This window comes from Molossus molossus, unplaced genomic scaffold (assembly GCF_014108415.1).
Source record: "Molossus molossus isolate mMolMol1 unplaced genomic scaffold, mMolMol1.p scaffold_m16_p_6, whole genome shotgun sequence".
In the NCBI taxonomy this organism is placed as follows: domain Eukaryota; kingdom Metazoa; phylum Chordata; class Mammalia; order Chiroptera; family Molossidae; genus Molossus; species Molossus molossus.
Window position 1 is genome coordinate 78894184 of NW_023425399.1, and position 24479 is coordinate 78918662.

General features: G+C 38.3%; 1 protein-coding gene and 1 pseudogene across 2 annotated transcripts in view; one reads left to right on the forward strand and one right to left on the reverse strand.

Annotated features, from left to right (window-relative positions):
• Positions 1-3402: 3402 nt before the first annotated feature.
• TAF4B (TATA-box binding protein associated factor 4b) overlaps positions 3403-24479 on the forward strand; it is a 121836-nt gene continuing 100759 nt past the window's right edge. For both annotated transcript variants that reach the window (XM_036245808.1, XM_036245809.1), the window contains exons 1-2: positions 3403-3745; positions 24263-24408. In XM_036245808.1, the coding sequence (XP_036101701.1) occupies positions 3403-3745; positions 24263-24408 (489 nt within the window). The remainder of the gene's footprint in view (positions 3746-24262; positions 24409-24479) is intronic.
• On the reverse strand, positions 17382-18266 carry LOC118618378 (annotated as a pseudogene).

The following is a 24479-nucleotide window of genomic DNA, read 5'->3' on the forward strand; positions in this document are numbered from 1 at the left end:
ATTTTAAAATTTATTTAATAAATGTAATAAAGTAAAAACTTTTTAAAAGTTTAAGCTGCATTCCTTTAAGAGCAAAGAAATGACAAAGTGGTGTTGCAGAAGTGAGTTCTGTTGCAGAAAAAATTAATGCTCTGATGCAAAGGCAAACAGATACTGGGCCAAATTCAAGGTATAAAACTTGAAGGCATTTGTGTTTGGATTACTTTGAAGCTGAGGGCATGACTCTCTTAGCCAAATAGTTATGTCTTCTCAGCCAGATTTTTCAGCTAATCTCATTTCACAGATAAGCAGGGCTTCCTCTTTAAATTCGACAGAGTAACAAACGTTTATTTATTTTCTGAAGAGATTGTAGGTACTTGAAAATCATAAGGATAAGAAGAAGAATTTACATTGTCTACCCAATAATTATACTCTTAGCCTTTGGTTTTGCCCAAGTTAAATTGTGCTCCTGGGTGTGTGTGTGTGTGCGTGTGTGTGTGTTAAATAATGAAATATTGGAAATATAAATTATTTATTTGTTTATAGTTTTGTTTCATTACCTGAATTGATGAGAAGAACATTTAGACAATTAATGATATAGTCCTTTATTTAACAGCGCTATGGTCTGAATGTTTGTGTCTCTCCCAAATTCAATATTGAAATCCTAACTTCTAAAGGCCATGGTATTAGTAGGTGGAGCCTTTGGGAGGTACTTAAGTCTCGAGGGTGGAGCTCTCATAAATAGAACCTTTTAAAAGAGGCTCCAGAGAGAGCCCTTCCCTTCTCTACCATGTGAAGTCACCTGGAGAAGTCCTCAATCTGGAAGGCTCTCACCTGGCCATGTTGGCACCCTGATTAGACTTCCAGCCTCCAAAACTGTGAGCTAAATTTCTGCTATTTATAAGCAACCCAGGTATTTTCTTGCAACAGCTCAAACGGATTAAGACAAGGTAAATGAATAAGATTTTTCAATATCTTTAATTTTACTAATATTTTAACAGATAAACATAATAAAATCAAGGTATACTCTTCCTCCCCCATTTTTTTCTTTTCTTTCTTAAAAAAAATTTTTTTTTCTTTATTGATTTTAGGGAGAGAGAAAGGTAGAGGGAGAGAGAGATAGAAACATCGATGAGGGAGAACATCTATTGGCCGCCTCCTGCATAGGGATTTGGCCCACAATCCCGGCATGTGCCCTGACCGGGAATTGACTGGTGACTTTTTGGTGCATGGATCAATGCTCAACCACTGAGCCACGCAGGCCAGCCATTTTTCCTTTTCTTACATAGAAGGATAAAATGCATTTTGCCTTCCTACATATCCTGTTTTATTAATATGCTTCTATAAAAGGGAAATGTAGTAAACATAATTATTTCTAAACTCTAAATTCAGGACAGTATTTCCTATGCTGAGTAAGGAGGAGTATATTCTTTGAACCAAAAAATTAAAATTTCCATTTCGAGTCAAATTATAAAGCAAACCAACAATTATAAGAAAAAATATGCTAGGTCACCTTAAAGACAAAGTATACTTAGTCTGTCAATCTTTGTAACTTGACTGAGGTTATTTACATAACTAAATAAAATATGCAAGTTGAGGGTAGTCATCTAATTGAAGTTTGAAAATGGAAAGTTCTCAGTGCAAACTTTGTCTTCTTTCCACAAGTATTTATTGAACTATCCTATATAGTGAGAAAAACACCGAAGCTAAACAATTTGCTCAGCTAGTGAAGAGCACATCTAGGATTCAAATCCACTTCACTAAAAATGTTGCCTGGCTCCATTTAATTAATTCACTTAGCACATGTTTATTAAATACCTCTTGTGTGCAAGGCATTTTACCAGGGCGCAGTGGTGGGATATACTGTATGATGAATCAGACATTTGTGGAGTAGTGGAAAGAGACGTACTTTGACATCATACAGACTGGTCTGAATCCAACTTCTTGGGTAAATTACTCTTTTTAAAAGCAGTTTTTAAGTCAGTCAAGTGAGGTGATTATTGCGGGGGTAGGGGGTGAGCAGGGAGAAACTGACTAGCACACTAAGAGGTGCTCAATTAATTTATTTTCCTCCCTGGCCCAGCTCCACTTTGAGGAGTTTTCTAGGAGGTAAGGGATCGGATAAATCCTCACGGAATGAGGAAGAATGCGATTTTAGTTATGAGATAGGTTCTTGATTTGGACTTGTTGCGAGTAAACCTGTGAGGACTGAGTAGATCTTGTCCATCTGAGGTGACATGGAGGGAAAAAATGAGAAGCTGTAAACGTCAGGTTGCCCGTCTGCTTGCACAATCTCCTTCAGCTTAGTGTCAGTTCCTACAAACATAATGTTATGACAATAGCCTGAAATCAAGACGTCTCAGAGGTGATAAAGACGTCTATAGCAGCACTGAGGAAGAAACAGATTTTCCTTGGGGGCAGCTCAACTCTAAAATTACATGAAAACAGGCAGATCTTAGACTATACAATATCCTTAAACATTTCAAAGGAAAAAAAAGCATATTTAAAATAAATTCACAACGTCAATTGTGATGCTAATTTTAGCAACGCTTTAGAGTGAGACCCAAGCCCTCAGAAAAACACTGAGGAAGCGAGATTAGAGTTCTTGCAGAGCTACTGTTTTCCAGAATCAGTCCGCCACAATTTTTGCTTATAACGTAGAAGCCTACGGAAAGTCTTATCCTGGCTTTTTAAAGAACACGCAACTAGGAGATATTCAGGAGAAGAACGCGGATGCCGCAGTTATCAGAGTGCGGCTTGTCCCTCCCACATGCTAGACTTCGGGCATCTCGCCCCTCCTCCCTCTGAATTCTGGGGACGATTCTAACGCCCTATGGAGCCGTCCCTAGTGACGTCACTAGCGCGATTCCAGTCTGTGGCCAATCACGCGGCCGGATTCCGGGGAAAGCCCGGGGCGGTGACGGCAGCCTGTGCGCGTGCGCGAGGTCTCCGCGTGGCTATATAAACATGGCTGGCGTGGTCGCGCGGCGGGGCTCTGCTGGGCGTGCGTAGGGGGCTTTGGGTCGCTCGGGTGTGTGGTTTTTGAAATTTCTGGCGGGGAAGTCGCGGCCCACAGTTAGGCCCTGAGGTGAGAGAAAAAAGTGACGCCCTTCCGGGAGCCTCACAGACCAGCTCCAGTGTGGTGGGACCGAGGCTGAGGCGGCGCACGTGGGAGCGCCGCTGAGGAAGCGGCAGAGCAGATTTTGCTGCCGGCGGGGCCACGCGGACGGGAGGGAGGTCCCGGGCGCGCGTGTCCCGCTTCCCAGCCGGTGCCTGTCGACTTCTGTGTCGCGGCCCCAGCGCCTCTTCCTAGAGATGCTGTGGAGCCGGAACTTCACTGGAGTCGGCTACCGCCTGACAAGCGTCCGCTCGCCTGTGCTCCCGGAACGGCAGCGCCGCAGCTGCCGCTGATCCACCTGGGCGATGCCCGCGGGCCTCACGGAGCCGGCCGGCGCCGCTCCCCTCTCCGGTGTGAGCGCCTCCGGGACCGTGACCAGGGCCCCTGCCGGCCCTCCGCCGGCGCGGGTGGAGAGCACTTCCGTGACCCTGGGCGCCGTGACTAAGGCTCCTGTCAATGTCTGCGTGGAGTCCACGGCGTCCCAGCCCCTGCGGTCCCCTGTGGGGACCCTGGTGACCAAAGTGGCTCCTGTCAGTGCTCCTCCTAAACTCAGCAGCGGCCTTGGGCTGCCTGCTCCTCAGATGGTCGCCGTGAAAGCCCCCAACACCACAACAATCCAGTTGCCTGCTAATTTTCAGCTTCCTCCAGGTATGTGGATCACCTTTTCCAGTGTGTCCACCGTCCAGCCGGCGGTGACACGGCAAACGTCAGAGCCCCGGGTTGCACCTTCTTGCCGGTAGCTTAACACACAGCACCCAACCTCAGCCGAGAGAGCCTTGCAGTCCTGACTTGGTGGGACCGCGGTTTGGCTTTACAGTTCATGGAGCCTCCTTGAGTCCTTCCTGCGTAGTTTTTCTTTCCATATTTAAGAAGAGAGTTTCCAGCCAAGTGACCCAGGACCAGCTGGAGCAGCATATTCTGGAGAGCCTTGGAGGCACCGGCTCCTACTTGAGGAAGTATAGCTAAGTTTCTTTTTATATGGAGAAAGGATCCGTTTATAGATCCACACACATGAGGATGGTAACTGAAAGTGCATTTAAATGGTTCGTGGGTGTTAAGACGGGGAGAGGATTTTAAGTTTGAGCAAGTCAGAAATTGTAATTGAAGCAAGTTTACTGCTTTATAGTACCAGAAAGGAATAATGCTGCTTTGTGCAGAACCTTTGGGTGAATGATGATTGTAACTTTTGGTTGGAAGACTCCCTCTGCCAGGGAGCAAATGCCAGAGTTGAAAAATAGGTCAGAACAATGTGATTGTGGTATTTGAAGCAAGCTGTGAATGCTACAGTTTATGAGTATGTGACTTCTTTTTATCCTAGGGTTTACTCTGTGGGGCTGTTACGATTTATGCAGAGATTTTGCTCTGTGATCATTTACATATTATACATATGATAAGGGATATTTGAGTGTTTACTTGCTTTCCTCAACTGAAAATCTCTTGGAATTTCAGCCGAGGTATAAAGCACATCTCACATTCTTTGGAATGAATTCTACTCAGTGATGGGTCTTGTGTTAATTTTGCTCAGCACTAAATGGAACTCTGACAGGCCAAGATGGTAAAGAAGAAGTCAGAGCATTTGATTTAAAGATGTCAGTATTTCCTAGAAAAAGGATGGCGTCTTTTTTGTAGCTAATGTTCTGTTTGGTCGTGAACATTGTGGAAAGATTATGTTTTTCACTTCTGATAAAGTTCTGTTTCAGTTTTGTATGGTACACAGGTACATACACTTGTTTAGCTGTGTGCATCATTGGATACGTTTTCTGCCAATTCTAAGTTATCCTGCATGCATTCTTATAAACTAGTTATGAATGTGTTTGAATGAAATCACCCCATAATTTGTTAAAACTAAATGGCTGTCTAGTCAGTGAAGTTTAGAAGCAATTAAAAAAAAAAAAAGTATTAAAATGGGAGAACTTTCAAGAGTGAAAACTTGCCCACGCCGGTTTGGCTAAGCGGTTAGAGCATCGGCCCGCGGTCCAGAGAGACCCGGGTTCGGTTTCTGCTAAGGGCACATACCTTGGCTGCAGTTTGACCCTGGCCCCCTTTGGGGTTTTGCGGGAGGCGGCCAATTGATGTGTCCCTTTCATGTCGATGTTTCCCTCTCCCCCCCCCCTTCCACTCTATCTGAACAGAAATGGAAAAATGTCTTTGGGTGAGGATAAAAAAAAAAAGAGTGAAAACTTGCTGGAAAGTGGGAACTGATCACTTATAGAGGGTATACTGGTCACCTACTGAGGGCTAGGCACTTTTTATTTATTTATTTAGTATTTTTATTTTTTTAGAGAGAGATGAAGGGAGAGAGGGATAGTAACATCGATGTGAGAGAGAAACATCTATCAGCTGCTTCCTGCACCCCCCCTACTGGGGATGGAGCCTGCAACCTGGGCATGTACCCTGACCAGGGATCAAACCCGGACCTCTCAGTCTATAGGACCATGCTCAATCCACTGAGCCACACCGGCTGGGTAGGCTAGGTACTTTTTATACATTATTTATATATTTTTTGTTTGTTGGTAATAATAGGTAGGTAGCAAATAACCATTCTCTAAGGGTAATTTGCCCAATGCAAAACTCCTAGGTGTTACATAGCAAAACCAAACTGAAACTTGCCAGAGCTAGAGAGCAGTAAACTAGGGCCACAGCCTAAGTATGCACGACACTAACACATTTTATGCTGTTGACCATGGAGTAACTCTCATAAAAGTCAGGAGATAAATTGCCTTTAGGAATCATTAGTTACAGAGGAGGTGGGCAGGTGCTTTTAAGGAGCAGCTCTTGGGAATTTTTGCTAGGTATGGCAGAAGACCATACTAACATTTGTGTTCTCATTGGTGCAGAATAAGATAACCAGTAGTTGAAGAATGAAATGGAAACACTGATTAACATTTTTAAAAGGTTTTGATTCTTGTACCATTTCTTTTATATACTAAACAATAGCAATTGATTACTAAAGGATGCTTTCTTTAATTATATAGAAGTCTTATACTTTAAGTATAGTATAGTATTTGATTTCTCTTCACTTCAGAATTTCCTCTGTGAACAAAACTGGTTTAAGAAATATATAAACATGGAGAGATCCAGGATGGCTGCAGATTAGGTGTAAGCTACTCACCTTTTCTCAGGACCAAATTGGAATTACAACTAAAGTATAGAAAAGTCTTTCTAAATAACCAACTGAAGAGAAGCTAGAGAGATGCCTTATAACCAAGGACTTTTAGAGGAGTCCTCATTGAGACTGTGTTATTTACTGTAGCCAAGATTTGGAAGCAGCCCAAGTGTCCATCAGTAGATGAGTGGATAAAACAGCTATGGTACATTTACACAATGAAATACTACTTGGCCATAAAAAGGTAGAAAATATTGCCCTTTGTGACTGCATGAATAGACCTGGAGAACATTATGCTAAGTGCAAGAAGGCAGTCAGAGAAAGACAAATACCATATGATTTCACTCATGTGGACTCTAATGAACAAACTTAATTACCAAGGAAAATAGAGACAGATTCATAGAGAGCAGGCAGACAGCTCTTGTGGTGGGGGTGTTTGGGGGTGGTGGTGAGGGGATTGAGCAAAAAAGGGAGAAAATATATATAACTATGCACCACAGGTTTTTATAGGTTAACAGGTTGGAAATAAAAAGGAGGGGGCATTGGGAAGAAATGAAAGAAACTATAGTGAAGCTCTGAAAATCATTCTTCTATTGAATGCTTTTGGTAACCTCTTCAGTCTTATTTTTTGTGAACATGTAGGCTTTGAGGGCAGGCCGTGGCTCTTTTTTGGTATTCTGTGCCTCTCCTTTCTATCACTTGTTTGAGAGTGATGAGCAAGGACTTGTTTATTTCTTTATGTTGTGAACTGTGGTAAATCCTGCTTAACAGTCACACCGTACAGAAGTTTGTGAAAGTTACTTGTGAGACCATTGAGGTCCTTTTTCATCAATTTCTTCATGCTGAGATGTAGCATAGGATTTGCTTTTGCTTTCTCAAATTCCTGAACCAGTTCCTGGATAAGCTAGTGGTTCTTGTTTCCACCTGGCTTTATCAAAGGGATATTACATGGTTATCAGCTTCCACAGTTGTCACAGTGCTTCTGGATTTCATGAAATGAGAGTCTCTTCTTTTCAGTACTCATCATGTGTGCCATCGGCTCTTTGGATTTCAAAGGCTGTGGAGTCAGCTTAACCCTGATAATGTCAATGACATTATTCAGTCTTTGGATAGTCATCCTGGGGGAGAAAGTGTTGGTACTCCATTTGAGCAGCTCTTCTTCAAGGCTAGATTAGGTTCTTCTATTTTGTGTTCCCACTTGCACTCTGTACCTTCACCACCATACTACTCACTTCAGTTTTATTTGCTTTCTTTTTTTATTGTAAGTTCCACATAGATAGGGATTCTATCTTGCTGATTTTGTTATCCCCAGGACCTGGTATGTTTCTGGGCACAAGGGAAGACACTTAAGTATTCAAATGCATGCTTGAGTATATGTGGAGAGAGTAGGGGGCAATCGGATTGCAGCCCTTAAGGAATTCTAAGGGCCATCACATATATCAGTGCATTTTATTTTTTATTTCTTTGCCTATTCTGCTTACAAAAGTGTTGTATGTTCATGTAAGAAAAATTACTGAAATGTAATATCCACTTGACCAGAGTATTTCTACTAACAGTTTTTTGTATCTTTTTTATGTTAGTACCTATAGATCTTCCTCATTTTTCGAATTGCTTAGTAGTCTAGTCCATTGTATAGATGTACCATCATTTTGGGAACACTCTCCTATTCATAGACAGTGATACTGTGTGCACTATTTTCTGCTATTACAAATGATGCTATAATAAACCTCTTTGTATGTATATTTTTGTGCAGCTTTGTAAATGAGTCTTTACAGGACAAATTGCTAGAAGTGCAATTGTTTCAAAAGGTAATATTTTAATAGGTATTACCAATTTTTACCCCCAAAAGATTCTCGAAATGCATATTTAACAACGGTATTAATTAATTAATAGAAAACTTACCTATGGACTCTAAGAAGTTATTTCCAGGCTTAACTTTAATTAAAGATAAAAGAAGAAGATGAGTTTTATAATTAAGTAGAGAGAAGATTTAGAATATAGAGAAATGTGAGCTGGATGATGATATTATATAGAGTTGTTGCTTACTGAATAACTATGCCTAACAGGGCTCTAGCTTAAAGTAATGTATATAATAACATATAGTAGCTGGGAAAGTTTAGTTAAGGGCCACAGAGTAAGGACTAGGTGGTGTTCTTATCAAGTATATAGATAACAAGGGACTTGGAGGACTAGTTTTTTGGGGAAAGCAAAGGAGTGTTTAGCAATATAGGGTAGAATATTGGCCTTGGAATCAATAGATCTACATTTGAATCCCAGCTCTTTTAGACTTAATAGCTTTGTGGTCTTGGGCAAGTTTATTCATCTCATCCTAAATTACCTCATTTTTCTTATGTGTAAACGGTGAATCACACCTTTTTGTTAGAAGTATCATAAGGATTAAATAAAATGAAAATACAGGCCTGCATGTCATAGAACTCTGGGGGCCATTTGTGTGGAATACAGTGTTTACTTATTTGCCTAATAAGTATTAGCATCCACCAAATTCTCAATAGGATGGACATTTAAATAACCTCAATTGCCTATCTACCCCTATTTTTTAAAATTGAAAAATGGTAATTGTAAAAAGTTTGGAAAACAGAAAAATTACCTCAAAATATTTTGAGTCTAGTTTTTTAGTCTCCTTTTTAATGCCAACTTGATTGAGCTGCAGGGTTTTTTTTGTTTTTTTGTTTTTAAAGGAATCTATTTACAGTAAGTTTTGAAAAAATTGACAAGGGTATAGCCACAACTGCACTCAAACTATAGAACATTTTACTCACCAAAAGTTTTTAGTTTCTTTGGGGGAAAATGTATATGCATGCTTCTTCCATTTTTACATAATTGGGATTCTGTAATGTAATTATCATATCTTGCTTTACACTTATCATTCGATTGTGACAATTTTGTATGTTATAAAATTCAAAGTTTAATAATAATGACTGGATAATTCATTATTTAATTATTCCTTTATTTTGTCCATATAGGTTGCTTATGCTTTTTTGTTTAAAAAGTTACTTATAACTTAAAGTAAACAAAATGTTTTTGTATTTAGATTGTGGTTTGGAACTTGATTATTTTCTTGGAACAGATAATAAGAATTGGGATTTCTGGATCAAGGAAATATGAATATTATAAAGTTAATGTTTTTTTTTAATGTCCTCATACATTTCAGAGCTATCTGTATGCTAAATTCTATGCAGAGTATCATGGATATAGTAGTAAATAAGGTAGGTGTAATTCCTGTTCTGGAAACCAAATAGATTTGCAGAATTTCCTTAGGTTACTCTAAGCTTAATTTTTCTCCAAAAATCCTTTACTTTGTGTAAGTTAATAAATGTGTATATTGGCTCAGCGGTTAGAGTGTCGGCCTGCAGTCCAGAGAGACCTGGGTTCGGTTCCCGCTAAGGGCACGTATCTTGGTTATGGTTTGTCCCCGGCCCTGGTTGGGTCGTGCCAGTGTCAACCACTTGATGTGTCCCTTTCATGTCAATGTTTCTCTTTCTCTCTCTCTCCCCCTCCCTCCCACTCTTTCTGAACTAAAAATGGAAAAATGTCCTCAGGTGAGGATAAAAAATAAATAAATACATACATACATACATACATACAAACAACCAGAACTATGGAAACTTGAAAAGAAGGTAAAAATCACCTGAAATCTTATGGTGCTATTTTATAAAAGATGAAATTTAATAGAGGTAAATATCAACTGTGTAAATGGAGGATAAAGGAGATGTACCATAACTAATAGGAGAATCTGGGATTAAAATTTATTGATTGATTTAATTTTTCTTGCATTTACTCAATGAATAAGGGAAATGAGGGGGCGAGGGAAATTTGAGTGACTTTAAGCTCAGTGGTAGAAGCTATGATATTTGAAGAATTGGGCCCAAGTAGCCTGAGGAAGAAACAACTTAGAAGATATTAGCTACCTTTAAGTGTTTAAAGGAATGTTCCATGGAAGTGAAAGTAGGCTTATTTTATGTGGTTGCACAAGGGACCTTTACATTTGTGAATATTAATGGGAAGCACAGTTTGTTTCCATATTAAGAAAGAACTTTGTATTTCTTGTCTACTTGTGAAAGAGGGACACTTGTCCATCTCCCCCTTCTTAACCATGGACTTATTTGAGTAAAGACTAGAAGGTCATCAGTCAGGCATTTGTGTAGGTATTAAATTGTTTCAGTGAATTCTAAAGTCTTTCTTGCTCTTAGATCTGTATGAGTCTGTTGTCTTTTCAGGTTATGTATTTACCATGCTGTTTTGACTGTGGAGAAACCAGAGCATCCAGATCAGCTTGCCAGTAAGACAAAGTAGGAAAGGCATCTTGGGACATAGCAGTTCACTGGGCAGAAAAGTAGAGTGTGTTAAATTATGTACCAGATTACAGAGTGGATACTGGACCACTTTATACTTTGACATTTTAGAGAAAAGGTGCTTTGTAACCTAATGTATGATTATTTCCTTTCAACATGCCTGTAGAATAAATACACGGCTGGTCTTTCATTATTGGGGAAAAAAATGAATCTCATATTTATTAGGATTGGATTCAAAGAGACTTGGTAAGTGGTCTTAAGAAAGGAAACTAATGTTTAGTTTCCTTTTTATGTTTATAGCTACTCTTTACTAGGTTGTTGCCAATTGGAATTGGGCTTTTGGGATATATAGGCACTTTGGTCAGAAGAATATCTAGAGTTCAGATGATTATTTATGTTATTCTCAGTACAGTAGTTCTCCCTGATCTGAGGGGGAAATACGTTTCAAGACCCTCAGCTGATGCCTGAAACCACGGATAGTACCAAACCCTATATGTACTATTTTTTTTTCTACACATACATACACTTAAGGCTTCTTTTTGGCATATCGGAACTGCCAGCATCACTACTCTTGTGCTTTGTGGCTATTAAGTAAGGTAAAGGTTACTTGAACAGAAGCACTGAGATATGGCGACAATTGAGCTGATGGGTGGGTAGTACATACAGTGTGGATACACTGGTAAAGGGATAATTCACATCTTGGAGGGGACTGAGTGGGAACGCCTGAGATTTCATCATGCCACTCATAATGGTGTTCAATTTAAATCTTAAGAATAGTTTATTCCTGGAATTTTCCATTTAATGTTTTTAGTCCATGGTTGATCTTGAGTAACTGAAACTGCAGAAAGTAAAAAAAAAAAAAAACTGTAAGAGGGGAACTACTGTATTGTCTATTTGCAGCTATTCTAATCTTACCTCCTAGTGATGTTTTGAGTACTTAGTTGAAGAAAAGTATAGATTGTGGGCCTTTTGGCATCATTAACAATTATTATTGGTAAATTTAATATGTGAAAAGTCCTTTCAAATGTATTGCCTCATTTGACCTATTTACTAGTCCTTCAAGTTAGGTATTAAGTCTCTTGATGATAGGAATATCTTTCCATTTATTTAGATTTCTCTAATTTCTTTCAACAACATTTTGCAATTTCCAGAGAGTTTGTTTTGTACTTATTTTGTTAAATTTATTCCTAAAATATATTATTTATGTTGATCCTTTGTAAATATAATTGTTTTCTTATTCATTACTTTTTGTATCTTGATCTTGTATGTGGCTGCCTCCTGAACTCATTTATTAGTTTTAATAGTTGTTTTGTGTGTGTGTGGATTTGTTAGGATTTTCTGTATACAAGATTATATTATTTTGAGCAGATCATTTTACTTATTTCTAATATGGATGCATTTTATTTAATTTTCTTGCTTAATTGTCCTGGCTGGAACTCTCAGTACAGTGTTGAATCTAAGTGATGATTGTAGGCATCCATATCTCACTCCTCATCTCAGATGTCTTTGTCTTGTTCCTGATCTTAGGGAGAAAGCACTTAGTCTTTCACCATTAAGTATGATATTAGCTGTGGGTCTTTTGTAGATCCCTTTTTATCAGTTTGAGGAAGTTTCATTTTATTCCTGTTTTGTTGAGTGTTTTTATCATGAAAAAAGGATGCCAGATTTTTCTCAAATACTTTTTCTTTATCTATTGAGATCACCATTTGGTCTTTTTGTCTTTATTCTATTGATAGGGTGTTTTACAGTAATAATGTTCAGATGTTAAACCAACCTTACATACTAAGATATCACTTGGTTATAGAGTTTTATACTTTTTATATGATGTTGGATTCAGTTTGCTAATACTTTGTTGAAAACTTTTATATCTATATTCATAAGATATGTTTTTCTGTGATATCTTTGTCTGATTTTAGTATTAGGGTAATATTGACCTTACAGAATGAGTTGAGACATGTTCCCTTCTATTCTGTTTTTTGAAAGAGTTGTGAAGGATTGGCATTAGTTTTCCTTAGTTGTTAGAATTATAGCAGTCAAGTCATCTGAACTTGGGCTTTTCTTGTGGATACTTTTTTTTAATTACTAATTCAATCTCTTTGTTAGAAGTCTATTCATGTTGCCTATTTTCTTGAGTCAGTTCAGTACTTTTTGTGTTTCTAGGAATTTGTATATTTCATATAAGTTATCTAATTTATTGGTTTACAGTTGTTCATAGTGTTTCCTTATAATCTTCCTATTTTTATAAGGTTAGTAGTAATGTCCCTCATTCATTCCTGATTTTATTTATTTATTTATTTTTTAAATTTTTTTTTAATCCTCACCTGAGGACATTTTTGCATTTTTTGTTCAGACAGAGCGGGAGGGAGAGAGAGGAAGAGAGAGAGAGAGAAACATTGATGTGAAGGGACACATTGAGTGGTTGCCACCCGCACGACCAACCAGGGCCAGGGACAAACTGCAACCGAGGTACGTGCCCTTAGCGGGAACCGAACCCGGGTCTCTCTGTACCGCAGGCCGATGCTCTAACCGCTGAGCCAAACCGGCCAGGGCTCATTCCTGATTTTAGTACTTTGAGCCTTCTCTCCTTTTTTCTTAGTCAATCTCGGCAAAGGTTTGTCAATATTGATGATCTTTTCAACGAACAAACATTTGTTTCGATTTTTCTCAATTATTTTTCTATTCTCTATTCTACAGGCATACCTCAAACATATTGCAGATTTGGTTCCAGACCACTATGGTAAAGTTAAGATTGCATTGAAACGAGTCACATGAATCTTTTGGTTTCCCAGTGCATATAAAAATTATGTTTACTATACTGTAGTCTATTAAGTGTGTAACAGCATAATTTAAAAATACTTTATTGCTAAAAAATGCTAACCATCATCTGAGCCTTCAGTCAGTCATAGTCTTTTTGCTGGTGGAGGATCTTGCTGTGATGTTTGTAGCTGCTGACTGAAGGTTGAGTGTCTGTGGCAATTTATTTATTTTTTAAAACATTTTATTTTATTTTATTTATTTTTAAACATTGATGTGTGAAAGAAACATAAATCAACTGCCTCCTACACGCCCTCTCCTGGGGATCAAGCCTGAAACCTGGGCATGTGCCCTGACCTGGAATCTAACAGGGACCTTTCAATCCACTAAGCCACGCTGGCGAGGTGGCTGTGACAATTTCTTAAAATAAGACAGCTTTGAAGTTTTCTGCATCAATTGACTCTTCCTTTCGTGAATGATTTCTCTGTAGCACACAATGCTGTTTGATAACATTTTACCTATAGAACATTTTTCAAAATTGGAGTCAGTTCTTTTAAACCCTGCTACTGCTTTATCAACTACAAGTGTGTGTAATATTCTACATCCTTTGTTATCATTTCGCCAGTCTTCACAGCATCTTCACTAGGGGTGGCTTCTATCTCAAGAAACCACTTTCTTTTCTCATTCATAAGAAGCAACTCCTCATCTGTTGATTCATAAGATTGCAGTGATTCAGTCACATCTTCTGACTCCATTTATCTAATTCGATTTCTCTTGTTATTTTTCCATCTGCAGTTAAGAGGTCTTGAAGCCCTTAAAGTCATCCATGAGGGTGGGAATCAACTTCTTCCCAACACCTGTTAATGTTGCTATTTTGACCTCTTCTCATTAATCATGATTTTTTTTTTAAATCCTCACCGAGGACATTTTTTGTTCAGATAGAGTGGGAGGGAGGGAGGGAGGGAGGGAGAGAGAGAGAGAGAGAGAGAGAGAGAGAGAGAGAGAGAGAGAGAAATATCGATGTGAAAGGGACATATCGAGTGGTTGCCACTCACACGACCAACCAGGGCTGGGGACAAACTGCAGCTGAGGTACGTGCCCTTAGTGGGAACCAAGCCCGGGTCTCTCTGGACCACAGGCTGACGCTCTAACTGCTGAGCCAATCTGGCCAGGGCTAATCATGATTGTTTTTAATGGCATCTAGAATGATGAATCTTTTCCAGTACTTTGCCCAGATCCATCAAATGAGTCACTATCTATGGCAGCTATAGCCTTACAAAATATGTTTCTTTATTAAATAATAAGACTTTCAAATCTAAATTACTCCTTGATCCATGGGCTGCAGAATGGATGTTGTGTTAGCAGGCACAAAAACAACATTAACTTCATTGTACATCTCCATGAGTGCTCTTAGGTTACCAGGAGCAATGTCAATGAGCAGTAATTTTTTGAAAGGAATCTTTTCTGAGAAGTAGGTTACAACAGTTGGCTTAACATATTCAATAAACCATGTTGTAAACAGTTGTGCTGACATCCAGGCTTTTTGTTATGGCAGAGTAGATTTAGCATAATTCTCAAGGGTTGTAGAATTTTTGGAATGATAAATGAGTATTGGCTTCAACTTAAAGTCACTAGCTGCATTAGCCCCTAAAAAGAGAGTCAGGCTGTCCTTTGAAACTTTGAAAGCAGGCTTTAACTTTTCCTTTCTTGCTGTGAGTGTCCTAGATGCTATCGTCTTTCAGTATAAGGCTATTGTATCTATATTGTAAACCTGCTATTTGATGTGGACACCTTCATTAATTGTCTTAGCTAGATCTCCTAGATAACTTGCTGCAGCTTCTATATTAGCACTTTCTGCTTCAGCTTCCACTTTCATGTTACAGAGATGGCTTCTTTTTTAAAATCTCATGAACCAACCTCTGCTAACTTCAAACTTTTCTTCTCTAGCTTCTTCACCTCTCATAGCTTTCATAGAGTTGAAGAAAGTTAGGGCCTTGCTCTGCATTAGGCTTTGGCTTAAGAGAATGTTGTGGCTGGTTTGATCTTCTGTCCAGATCACTAAAACTTTCTTCATATCAGCAATAAGACTGTTCTGCTTTCTTATTATTCATGTGTTCACTGGAGTAATAGTTTTAATTTTCTTCAAGAACTTTTCTTTTGCATTATTAAATGTTTGGTGCAAGAAGCTTAACTTTCAGCCTATCTCAGCATTCAGCGTGCCTTTTTACTCCTAATCATTTCTAGCTTTTGATTTAAAGTAAGAGATAAAAGATTCTTCCTTTCACTTGGACACTTAAAGGCCATTGTAGGGTTATTAATTAACCTAATTTCAATATTGTTGTATCTTGTGGGATAGGGAGGTCCAAGGAAAGGGTTTAGAGATAGGGGAAATTGCTTGCCGGTTAGTGGAGCAGTCAGAACATACAACATTTATTAAGTTTGCTGTCTTATATGAGCCTCGTTTGTGGCACCCCAAAACAATTATAATAGGAACATTAAAGATTACTGATCACAGATCATTATGATAAATATAATAATCATGAAAAATTTTGAAATATTGCAAGAATTACCAAAATATGACACAGACACATAAAGTGAGCAAATGCTGTTGGAAAAACGGCACTGATAGATTTGCTGGACACAGGGTTGCCACAAACCTTTAATTTGTTAAAAATGCAGTATTTGTGAAATGTAGTAAAACAAAGTGCAATAAAATGAGGTATGCCTATATTTACCTCTGCTCTAATCATTATTAATTTCCTTTCTTCTTCTTGCCCACAAGTGTTTGAGTTAGTGAATCTTTTTTTTTTTTTTTTTTAAATACAGGCATTTATAACTATAAAATTTCCTATAAACAACTGTTTCAGCTGTATTTCATAAATCTTGGTATGTTCTGTCTTTATTTTCACTAATCTCAAGGTATTTTCCAAATTCCATGGATAATTTAAGAATGTGTTGTTTAATTTTTACATATTCATGCATTCCCTGTTTTCTTTCTGTTGCTGATTTCTAATTTTATTTCATTATAATTGGAAACCATACAGTGTATGAGTTCAATCCTTATAAGTTTATCGAGGCTTGTTTTCTGTCCTAGTATGTGGCCCATCCTGAGTGTTCCATGTACACTCAAGAAGAATGCTGTTGTTGGGTGAAGTTTTCTATAGCTTTGTTTTAGGTCTGGTTTATACCACTGAAGTATTTGATTTCCTTTTTGATCTTCTTTGTAGTTGTCTGTTCTTTATTCAAAGTGGAGATACAGTATTAGAGCTTCCCAAGTATTATTGAATGTCAAATTTTTCTCTTTTTTGAGTCAGCTTTTGCTTCATATATTTGGGGCTGTGTTGTTTGGTGCATACAGGGTGGGGCAAATGTAGGTTTACAGTTGTGAGTATGTGAAACACAGAGTTTTTGTATTATTTATTATTGTATTACTTTCCATACGAACAACTGTAAACCTATGTTTGCCCTACCCTCTATATGTTTAGAATTGTTCTGTTGTCCTGATCCACGAACTGATTTATCAATTATAAAATGTGCCCCTTTATCTCTGGTAAGATTTTTTTACATAAGCATTACATTTTAAAATAAAAAATGTATAGGTGAGCATTGTTTTAGAGAAAGCCTTGAAATTTTCTTTTTATTTAAATTTATTTTTTTTTTATCCTCACCTGAGGACATTTTTGCATTTATCTTCAGACAGAGCGGGATGGGGATAGGGAGGAAGAGAAAGAGAGAAACATCGATGTGAGAGAGACACATCGAGTAGTTGCCACCCACACCACCCCTACCAGGGCGGGGACAAACTGCAACCAAGGTACTTGCCCCTAGCGGGAACTGAACCCGAGACTCTCTGGTCCGCGCGCCGAGGCTCTAACTGCTGAGCCATACCGGCCAGGGCAACCTTGAAATTTTTTCATGAAATTAGAGCTATTAGGTAACTATTGTGTTAAGTAACTATATGCACACACACAGGTAAAATGAGCATCCAAGATATAGCAGCAGCAGTCTCTTAACAGCCTTGTGCATTGCAAGAAAGACCATCCTCTTGCCTTCAGGTTGCATCATTTTCCTTCAGGAAGCAGGCAGGCTTCATGTGGGTACTCAGCCACCTTCAAGTTTGGTGATTGTTTTGATAGTGATTCCCTGCTGTTGATGTTTCATGCAGAGTTGTATGAGAATCCTCTTCTCTTTCTGTAAAAGAATTTCTTTCCTTGAGCCCTGGCTGGTTTGGCTCAGCAGTTAGAGTGTTGGCCTGCGGTCCAGAGAGACCTGGGTTCAGTTCCTGCTAAGGGCATGTACCTCGGTTGCAGTTTGTCCCCGGCCCTGGTTGGTCGTGCGGGTAGCAGCTACTCAATGTGTCCCTTTCACGTCGATGTTTCTCTCTCTCTCTCTCTCCCTCCCACTCTATCTGAACAAAAAATGGAAAAAAAGTGTCCTTGGGTGAGGATTAAAAAATAAATAATTTTTTTTTTTTCCTTGAAGAACTCTGATACATACACAACTAATGTTGCATCCACAGCTCCTTGAATGAGTCCAGTTGGCACATTGCTTTAATGATGTTTGTAAAGTAGAGACTTGAGAAAGGCCCATGTAAATGGACAGGTATCCAGACCAAACTGCAGCGTGGGTCTTAAGAGTCTTTCCCAGTCCACCTTCATCCTGGCTTGAAGATAAAGTGCCACGAACAGCATGCAATACATGGAGAAGTGCCCTCCTTCACTTTTTGTGTATTCCCTTAACATGTTTAATTTTCTATGTAACCATCACTGCAGTTGTTTTTTGTTTTTGTTTTTTTCTCACCAGTCTGGGTCACAGACATCCAAGAAATGAGGTTGCAGTTGGCTTATCAGTACTTGGCAATGTCAGTCAGGAACTAACTAGCACCTGCACCAAATAAAAATGTTCCATTGGCTTTGTAAATGGTAGCTACCTAGTTATTCCTGATAAAGGAATTACAGTATAAGAGGTTACAGTAAATAGACAGGGTTTTTCCAATAATTATTCAGCAGCATACACAGCATATCCAGGACTATGTACTGTAGCGGCGTCCCCTCAAATGTGGTCACAGGCCCGGTGATGGGTGGGGTGCCACCTCACACACAAGTCTCAGCCAGGCAGCCCTTTAAGTCAAACCTGGTAGGCAGCTCTTGGAACGCAGCAATGGTGCTGGACACTCCCACAGTGCTGCAACCTCTCCAGACCCATGCTCTTCAGGGCCTGCTCTGCCCTGCTGCTTGCCACCCAGATCCCAGCACCCTCTCCAACAGGTGGGGTGCCTGTGTTCGAGCTTTAAGGATGGGGATTGTTGGGGAGGGGCCGCACTTGACCAGCTGGCACACAGTCTATAAGATTTTTTTGGTTTTAGTTTATTTTGTCTGATATTGGTATGGCCATTTAAGCTCTTATGGTTGTGGTTGTATGATATATTTTCCTGTCCGTTTACTTTCAACTTTTTTTGTATCTTTGAGTCTATAGTATGTCTCCTGTAGCACATAGTTAGATTTTTTTTTTTAATCCAGACTGATACTTTTTGCCTTTTGACTGGATTATTTAATCCATTCATATTTAATATTATTGATATATACTGCATTTAGGTTTGCCATTAACTTTTGTTTCTATGTATTTTCATTATTTTTTCCCCTCTATTCTTTCCTGGTTTCCTTTGCATTAAGTAAATATTCCTAGGTTAACATTTAATTCCTTTATAAATATGTGTATATGTATGTATTTGTGATTGCTCTAGAGCTTACATTACACATCTTACTAGAGTTTGCTTCACATTTATATTAACTTATTGATATTGAAACATTTAGCTTATTTTTCTCTTTATTTTTGTGTTACTACTGTTCTACATACTACATCTAGATATGTTACAAACCCAACAATTATTTGTTGTAATTATTACTTTATGTAATTTTATATCTTTAAAGGTAAGGTGACAGAAGAAAGAAAGGCAAGGATATATTTGTAGTGTTTGTTTTCTTACCTTCTTACTTACCATTTCTAGTTATCTTCATTTGTTCCTGTGGACTCGAGTTACCATCTGAAGTCAGTTTCATAGTGCAATACACCTAGGCTCTTACCCTCTTCCTTTGTACTGTTATTTACAAATATATTACATTTCTGTGTTATCCAATTATGTATATATTGTTCTGTATACTTGTTTTGTTTTTTTTTATCCTCACCCGAGGATATTTTTCCATTTTTTGTACAGATAGAGTGGGAGGGAGAGAGAGGAAGGGAGAGAGAGAGAGAAACATCGTCGTGAAGGGACACATCAAGTGGCTGCCACCCGCACGACCAACCAGGGCCAGGGACAAACTGCAACCGAGATACATGCCCTTAGCGGGAACCGAACCCGGGTCTCTCTGGACCACAGGCCGACGCTCTAACCGCTGAGCCAAACCGGCCAGGGCTGTATACTTGTTTTTTAAAGCTGTTAAGAGACAAAAGGAGAAGTTATATGCATTAATACTGTCAAATTATATAATTACCTTTATCAATGTCTTTTTTATTAATGTGAATTCAAATGACTGTCTGGGGTCATTTGTTTTCATTCTGGAGAACTTCATTTAGTAGTTCCTCTATGGTATGCCTGCTAGCAACCAATCTTCTCAATTTTTATGTGTGAATGTCTTTATTTTGCCTTCAGGTTTAAAAGATATTTTTGGTGGATATCTATCTCATTGTTGGTTAACAGATTTTTTTCTTTCAGCAGTTGATATGTTTCATCCTACTACCTCCTGGCCTCCATTATTTCTGACGAGAAGTCAGCTGTAAATCTTGTTGGGATTCTTTATACATAATAAGTCATTTTTCTTTTGCTGCTCTCAAGATTTATTGTCTTTGAACATTTTTACTATGATGTGTCTTGGTGTGGATCTCTTGAATTAATCCTAATTAGAATCTGTTGAACTATGTGGATGTTTAGATTTCTTTTTTTTTTAATCAAATTTGGGAAGTTTTTAGCCAGTGTTTCTTTGCATTTCTTTTTATTTTTTAATCCTCACCCGAGGACACTTTTCCATTGATTTTCAGATAGAATCGGAGGGAGTGAGAGAAAGAGAGAAATATTGATGTGAGAGAGACACACTCTTGGTTGCCTCCTGCACGATCCTAACTAGGGCTGGGGATCGAACCACAACCAAGATATATGCCCTTGACCAGAATCGAACCCGTGACCCTTTGGTCCCTGGGCCAATGCCCTAACTGCTGAACCAAACCGGCCAGGGTATGTTTCTTTGAGTTTTTTTTTTTTTTTGCTTCTTTATATCTCCTTCTCTCTCCGCTTTCTTGTACACATGTTATTCCTACGTTGGTGTGTTTAGCAATGGCCCACATTTCTCTAAGCCTTTGTTTATTTTCTTCATTTTTCTCTTTTCTTTGGATTACATAATCTCTATTAATCTATTAATCTGTCTTTTTTGATGGGCTTTATTTTTTTCATTTTTATTGAGTTTATTGGGGTGACATTGGCTAATAAAATTATATAGGTTTCAGGTGTACAAGTTTATAATAGATCATCTGTATATTGTATTGTGTGTACACCACCCCAAGTCAAGTCTTCTTCCATTATCATTTATCCCGCCTTTACCCTCTTATATCATCCCCAACCCCCTCTTTTCCCTCTGGTAATCCTCATACTGTTGTCTGTGACTATGAGTTGTTTTTTGTGTTTGCTTAACTCTTTATCTTTTTCACACAGCCCCATCCCCCCCCAACCCTTACCCTGCCCTATGACAGTTGTCAGTCCGTTCTCTGTTTTCGTGAGTCTGTTTCTGTTTTGTTTGTTAGTTTATTTTGTTCCTTAGATTCCACATACAGATGAAATCATATGGTACTTGCCTTTCTCTGACTGGCTTATTTCACTTAGCATAATACTTTCCAGATCCATCCATGCTGTCGCAAAAGTTAAGATTCCTTCTTTTTTATGGCTAGGTTGTATTCCATTGTGTAGATGGACCAAAGCTTTTTTATCCACTTATCTACTGATGAGCACTTGGGCTGCTTCCAAATCTTGGCTATTGTTTTTTTTCCTTTCTTTCTTTTTTAATCCTCACCCAAGGATATTTTTCCATTTTTGTTCAGATGGAGTGGGAGGGAGAGAGATGAAGAGAGAGAGAGACAAAGAGAAACATCAATGTGAGAGAGACACATTGACTGGTTGCCTCCTGCAGGACCCCATCCAGGGCCAGGCTGAACTGCAACCGAGGTACACACCCTTGGCTGGAATTGAACACACTACTCATTGGTCCACGGGTGGGCAATCTAATCGCTGAGCCAAACTGGCCCGGGCTTGACTATTGTTAATAATGCTGCAATGAATATAGGGGTGCATATATTCTTTTGAATTAGTGTTTCAGGTTTCTGTGGATATATTCTCAGAAGTGGAATTGCTGGGTCATAATCTGTCTTTAAGTTCACTAATCTTTCTTTTGCCCATTCAAGTCCAGGCCCTCTAGTGAATTTTTTATTTAAGTTATTGTACTTTTAAACTAATTTTTAAAATTACATCTGTCTCTCTAGTGGTATTTTTTTATTTGATGAGATATCATCATCATTATACCTTCCTTTACTTTAATCATGGGTTTTGTTTGGCTTTTGAACATATTTATAATGGTTACTTTGAAGTCTGTTAAATCTGACATCTCATCCCTCTCAAGGTAGATTCTGTTGCCTGCTTTTTCTTCTCTCGTGTCTCACTTTTTTCTTTGCATGTTTTGTTATTTGTTGTTCAAAATTAACATATTGTAGCAATTTTAGATACTGGATTCTACTACTTTGAGTGTATTACTGTATGCTTGCTTTTTTTTTTTTTTTTTTTTTTTTAACATCTGGTTGGATTATTTTGGAAAAGGCTATTTCTCTGCAATGGGAAGCCTTTGATGTTGCTCCTTTTTAGAGGGCACAGCCTTGGGCATCAGTACAGCCACCCTGGCTGGGATGGCAGTAGTTGTAGCAGGGCTCTCTTTCTTTGATCTCTCTGGAAAGCTGTTTGCCTCTCCTGGTGTCAAGCCCAGTCCCAGCTGTTGGTCTCTCTTCATTGATTACCCTATTGTTTCCAACAATATCCTAGGGCCTAACTTGCTTCATAGTCTGATTTAATTAAAATTTGGTCTCCTTTACAAGGATAATTTTTAAGGTCATTGAGATTTGTTCTGATCCCTGGAGGGCTCTTCTTAGTTGTCTCTTTGTCTGGTTCTCTGTGGTAAACTAGAGCTAGCCCTATGGTTTAGTTTGTATCTGTCATGAAGCTACCATCCTTTTAATTGTTCCATTGGATTTAAGAGTGTCTTTAGCCTTGAGCTTCCCCACACTCTGGAATAAAAACAGTTTCAGGTAACATGATTGTGCATGCTTCTCTTTAAATGATATCCCTGCTATAGAAGTGAGTACTGGGCATGGATGGTAGTGTCTCTGCTCTTCTCTACTTACTTCTCCCAGCATGGTACCTCCACCCTAAGAAAGAACTAAGAAATATTCTTTGTGCCATCCCTGATGTAGAGTCTTCCATATGTGAGTGGGGATGGGTGAAAGAAGGTGGAACCTGTTGGACATATTTGTCCTGTGCAGTATATGGCCTTGGGTGGGGAAGATGAGATAAGCTGGTGGCCTGCTTCTTCCAGGAAGATACCAGAGCCTTTGACTAGGAGCTTAGGAGAGAAGGGAGGCTCTGATTGGCCACACTGCCTGGAGTAGAGTTTCTGTCTTGTTGAACTGAAAAGGGAAAGTGAATTGTGATTTAGATGGTAGCAGATTCTTGCTGTTCATACTGAGTTTTAGTAGATTTTCTTTAATAATTGTGTAATCAGTTTCTGTATGCCTTAGGGCAATTTTCAAAGATTTTAAATGGTTGTTTTTAAAAATTATTTTTACCAGTTACGCTTGCTGTTAATGCTGCCATTTTAGAATATGGATATTCTTGCTTGTGCCTTCTACTGACATGGATAAGAATGTCTTTAGATTTAGAACTACTGGGTTAAACAGTATGAAAGGGAAAGCAGTGTGGCCTACTAATATAGAGTTGAACAAAGAAGTTGTGTAGGGGGGCGGGGAAGGAGAAACTTCTGTAACAAAAATAAATTAATAAAAATTGCAAAAAAAAGAAAAGTTGTATCAGATTATACTACCACCCTCAAAATAGAGTTCTTGTTGCTACATATCTCTTTAACACTTAATAATGTTATTGGACTTCTTAATCTTTGTCTATCTGGTAAATATAAAGTGATATCTCACTGTGGTCTTAATTAACCTTTCCCTGTCATTGACATCTGTATTCCTTTTGTGCATTTTGGATATTCCTCATTTTAATATATGTGAACTAATATTTTCTCTTGTTGTTTGTCTTTTTATCTGGTGGTGTCTTTTGCTAAAAAAAGTTTTTTTGATATAGTCGCATGTATCAAATATTACATATTTAAGAAATTTTTATTCTAAGTTAAGAAAGATAATTTTCTACATTAAGAGTTTAAAAGGTTTTACTTTTTTACCATTGTGTCCTTAATGGTTTTTGTGTATGGTGTGACACTTTTCATCTTTTCCCTGTAGATAACTCATTGACCTACCCCTATTTATTGAATAGTCGTTCTTTTCCTCATTGATCTACAGTGTCTCTTAGGAAAATGTGATATTACATATCTGTGAGAGTCTATTTTGGGGGTTCTGTGTTCTATTCCATTGGTCAGTTTGTATAGTCCCGTGTCCTTACCATACCATCTTACTGTAGCTTTATAAATAGTTTCATGTTATGGAGAAAAAAGTATTTTGCCTCCTCCAAAAGAGTCTTAGTCATATGCTTAGACTTTAAATATTTTAAGTAGTGTTGAGTAAAAATATTTTTATACCATATATAATAATTAGTAGACATGGTATTCAGTATGTATAATCACTTATTAAAACCATTTAAATTACTGGAAGAAATAGAAGAAATATATGATATTATGCTTTATTTATTAGCTAGGTCACTTTTTTTTTTTTTCTTTTTAAATATAGGAACGGTTTTGATCAAAAGTAACAGTGGTCAGTTGATGTTGGTATCTCCTCAGCAAGCTGTAACAAGAGCCGAGACCACAAGTAACATAATTTCAAGGCCAGCTATACCAACCAATACTCAAACAGTCAAAATCTGTACGATGCCGGTAATAATACCTTAAAGGGTTTTTTTGTCTTTTTTAGTTTTCCAGATATTATCTTCATATAAATGTATATG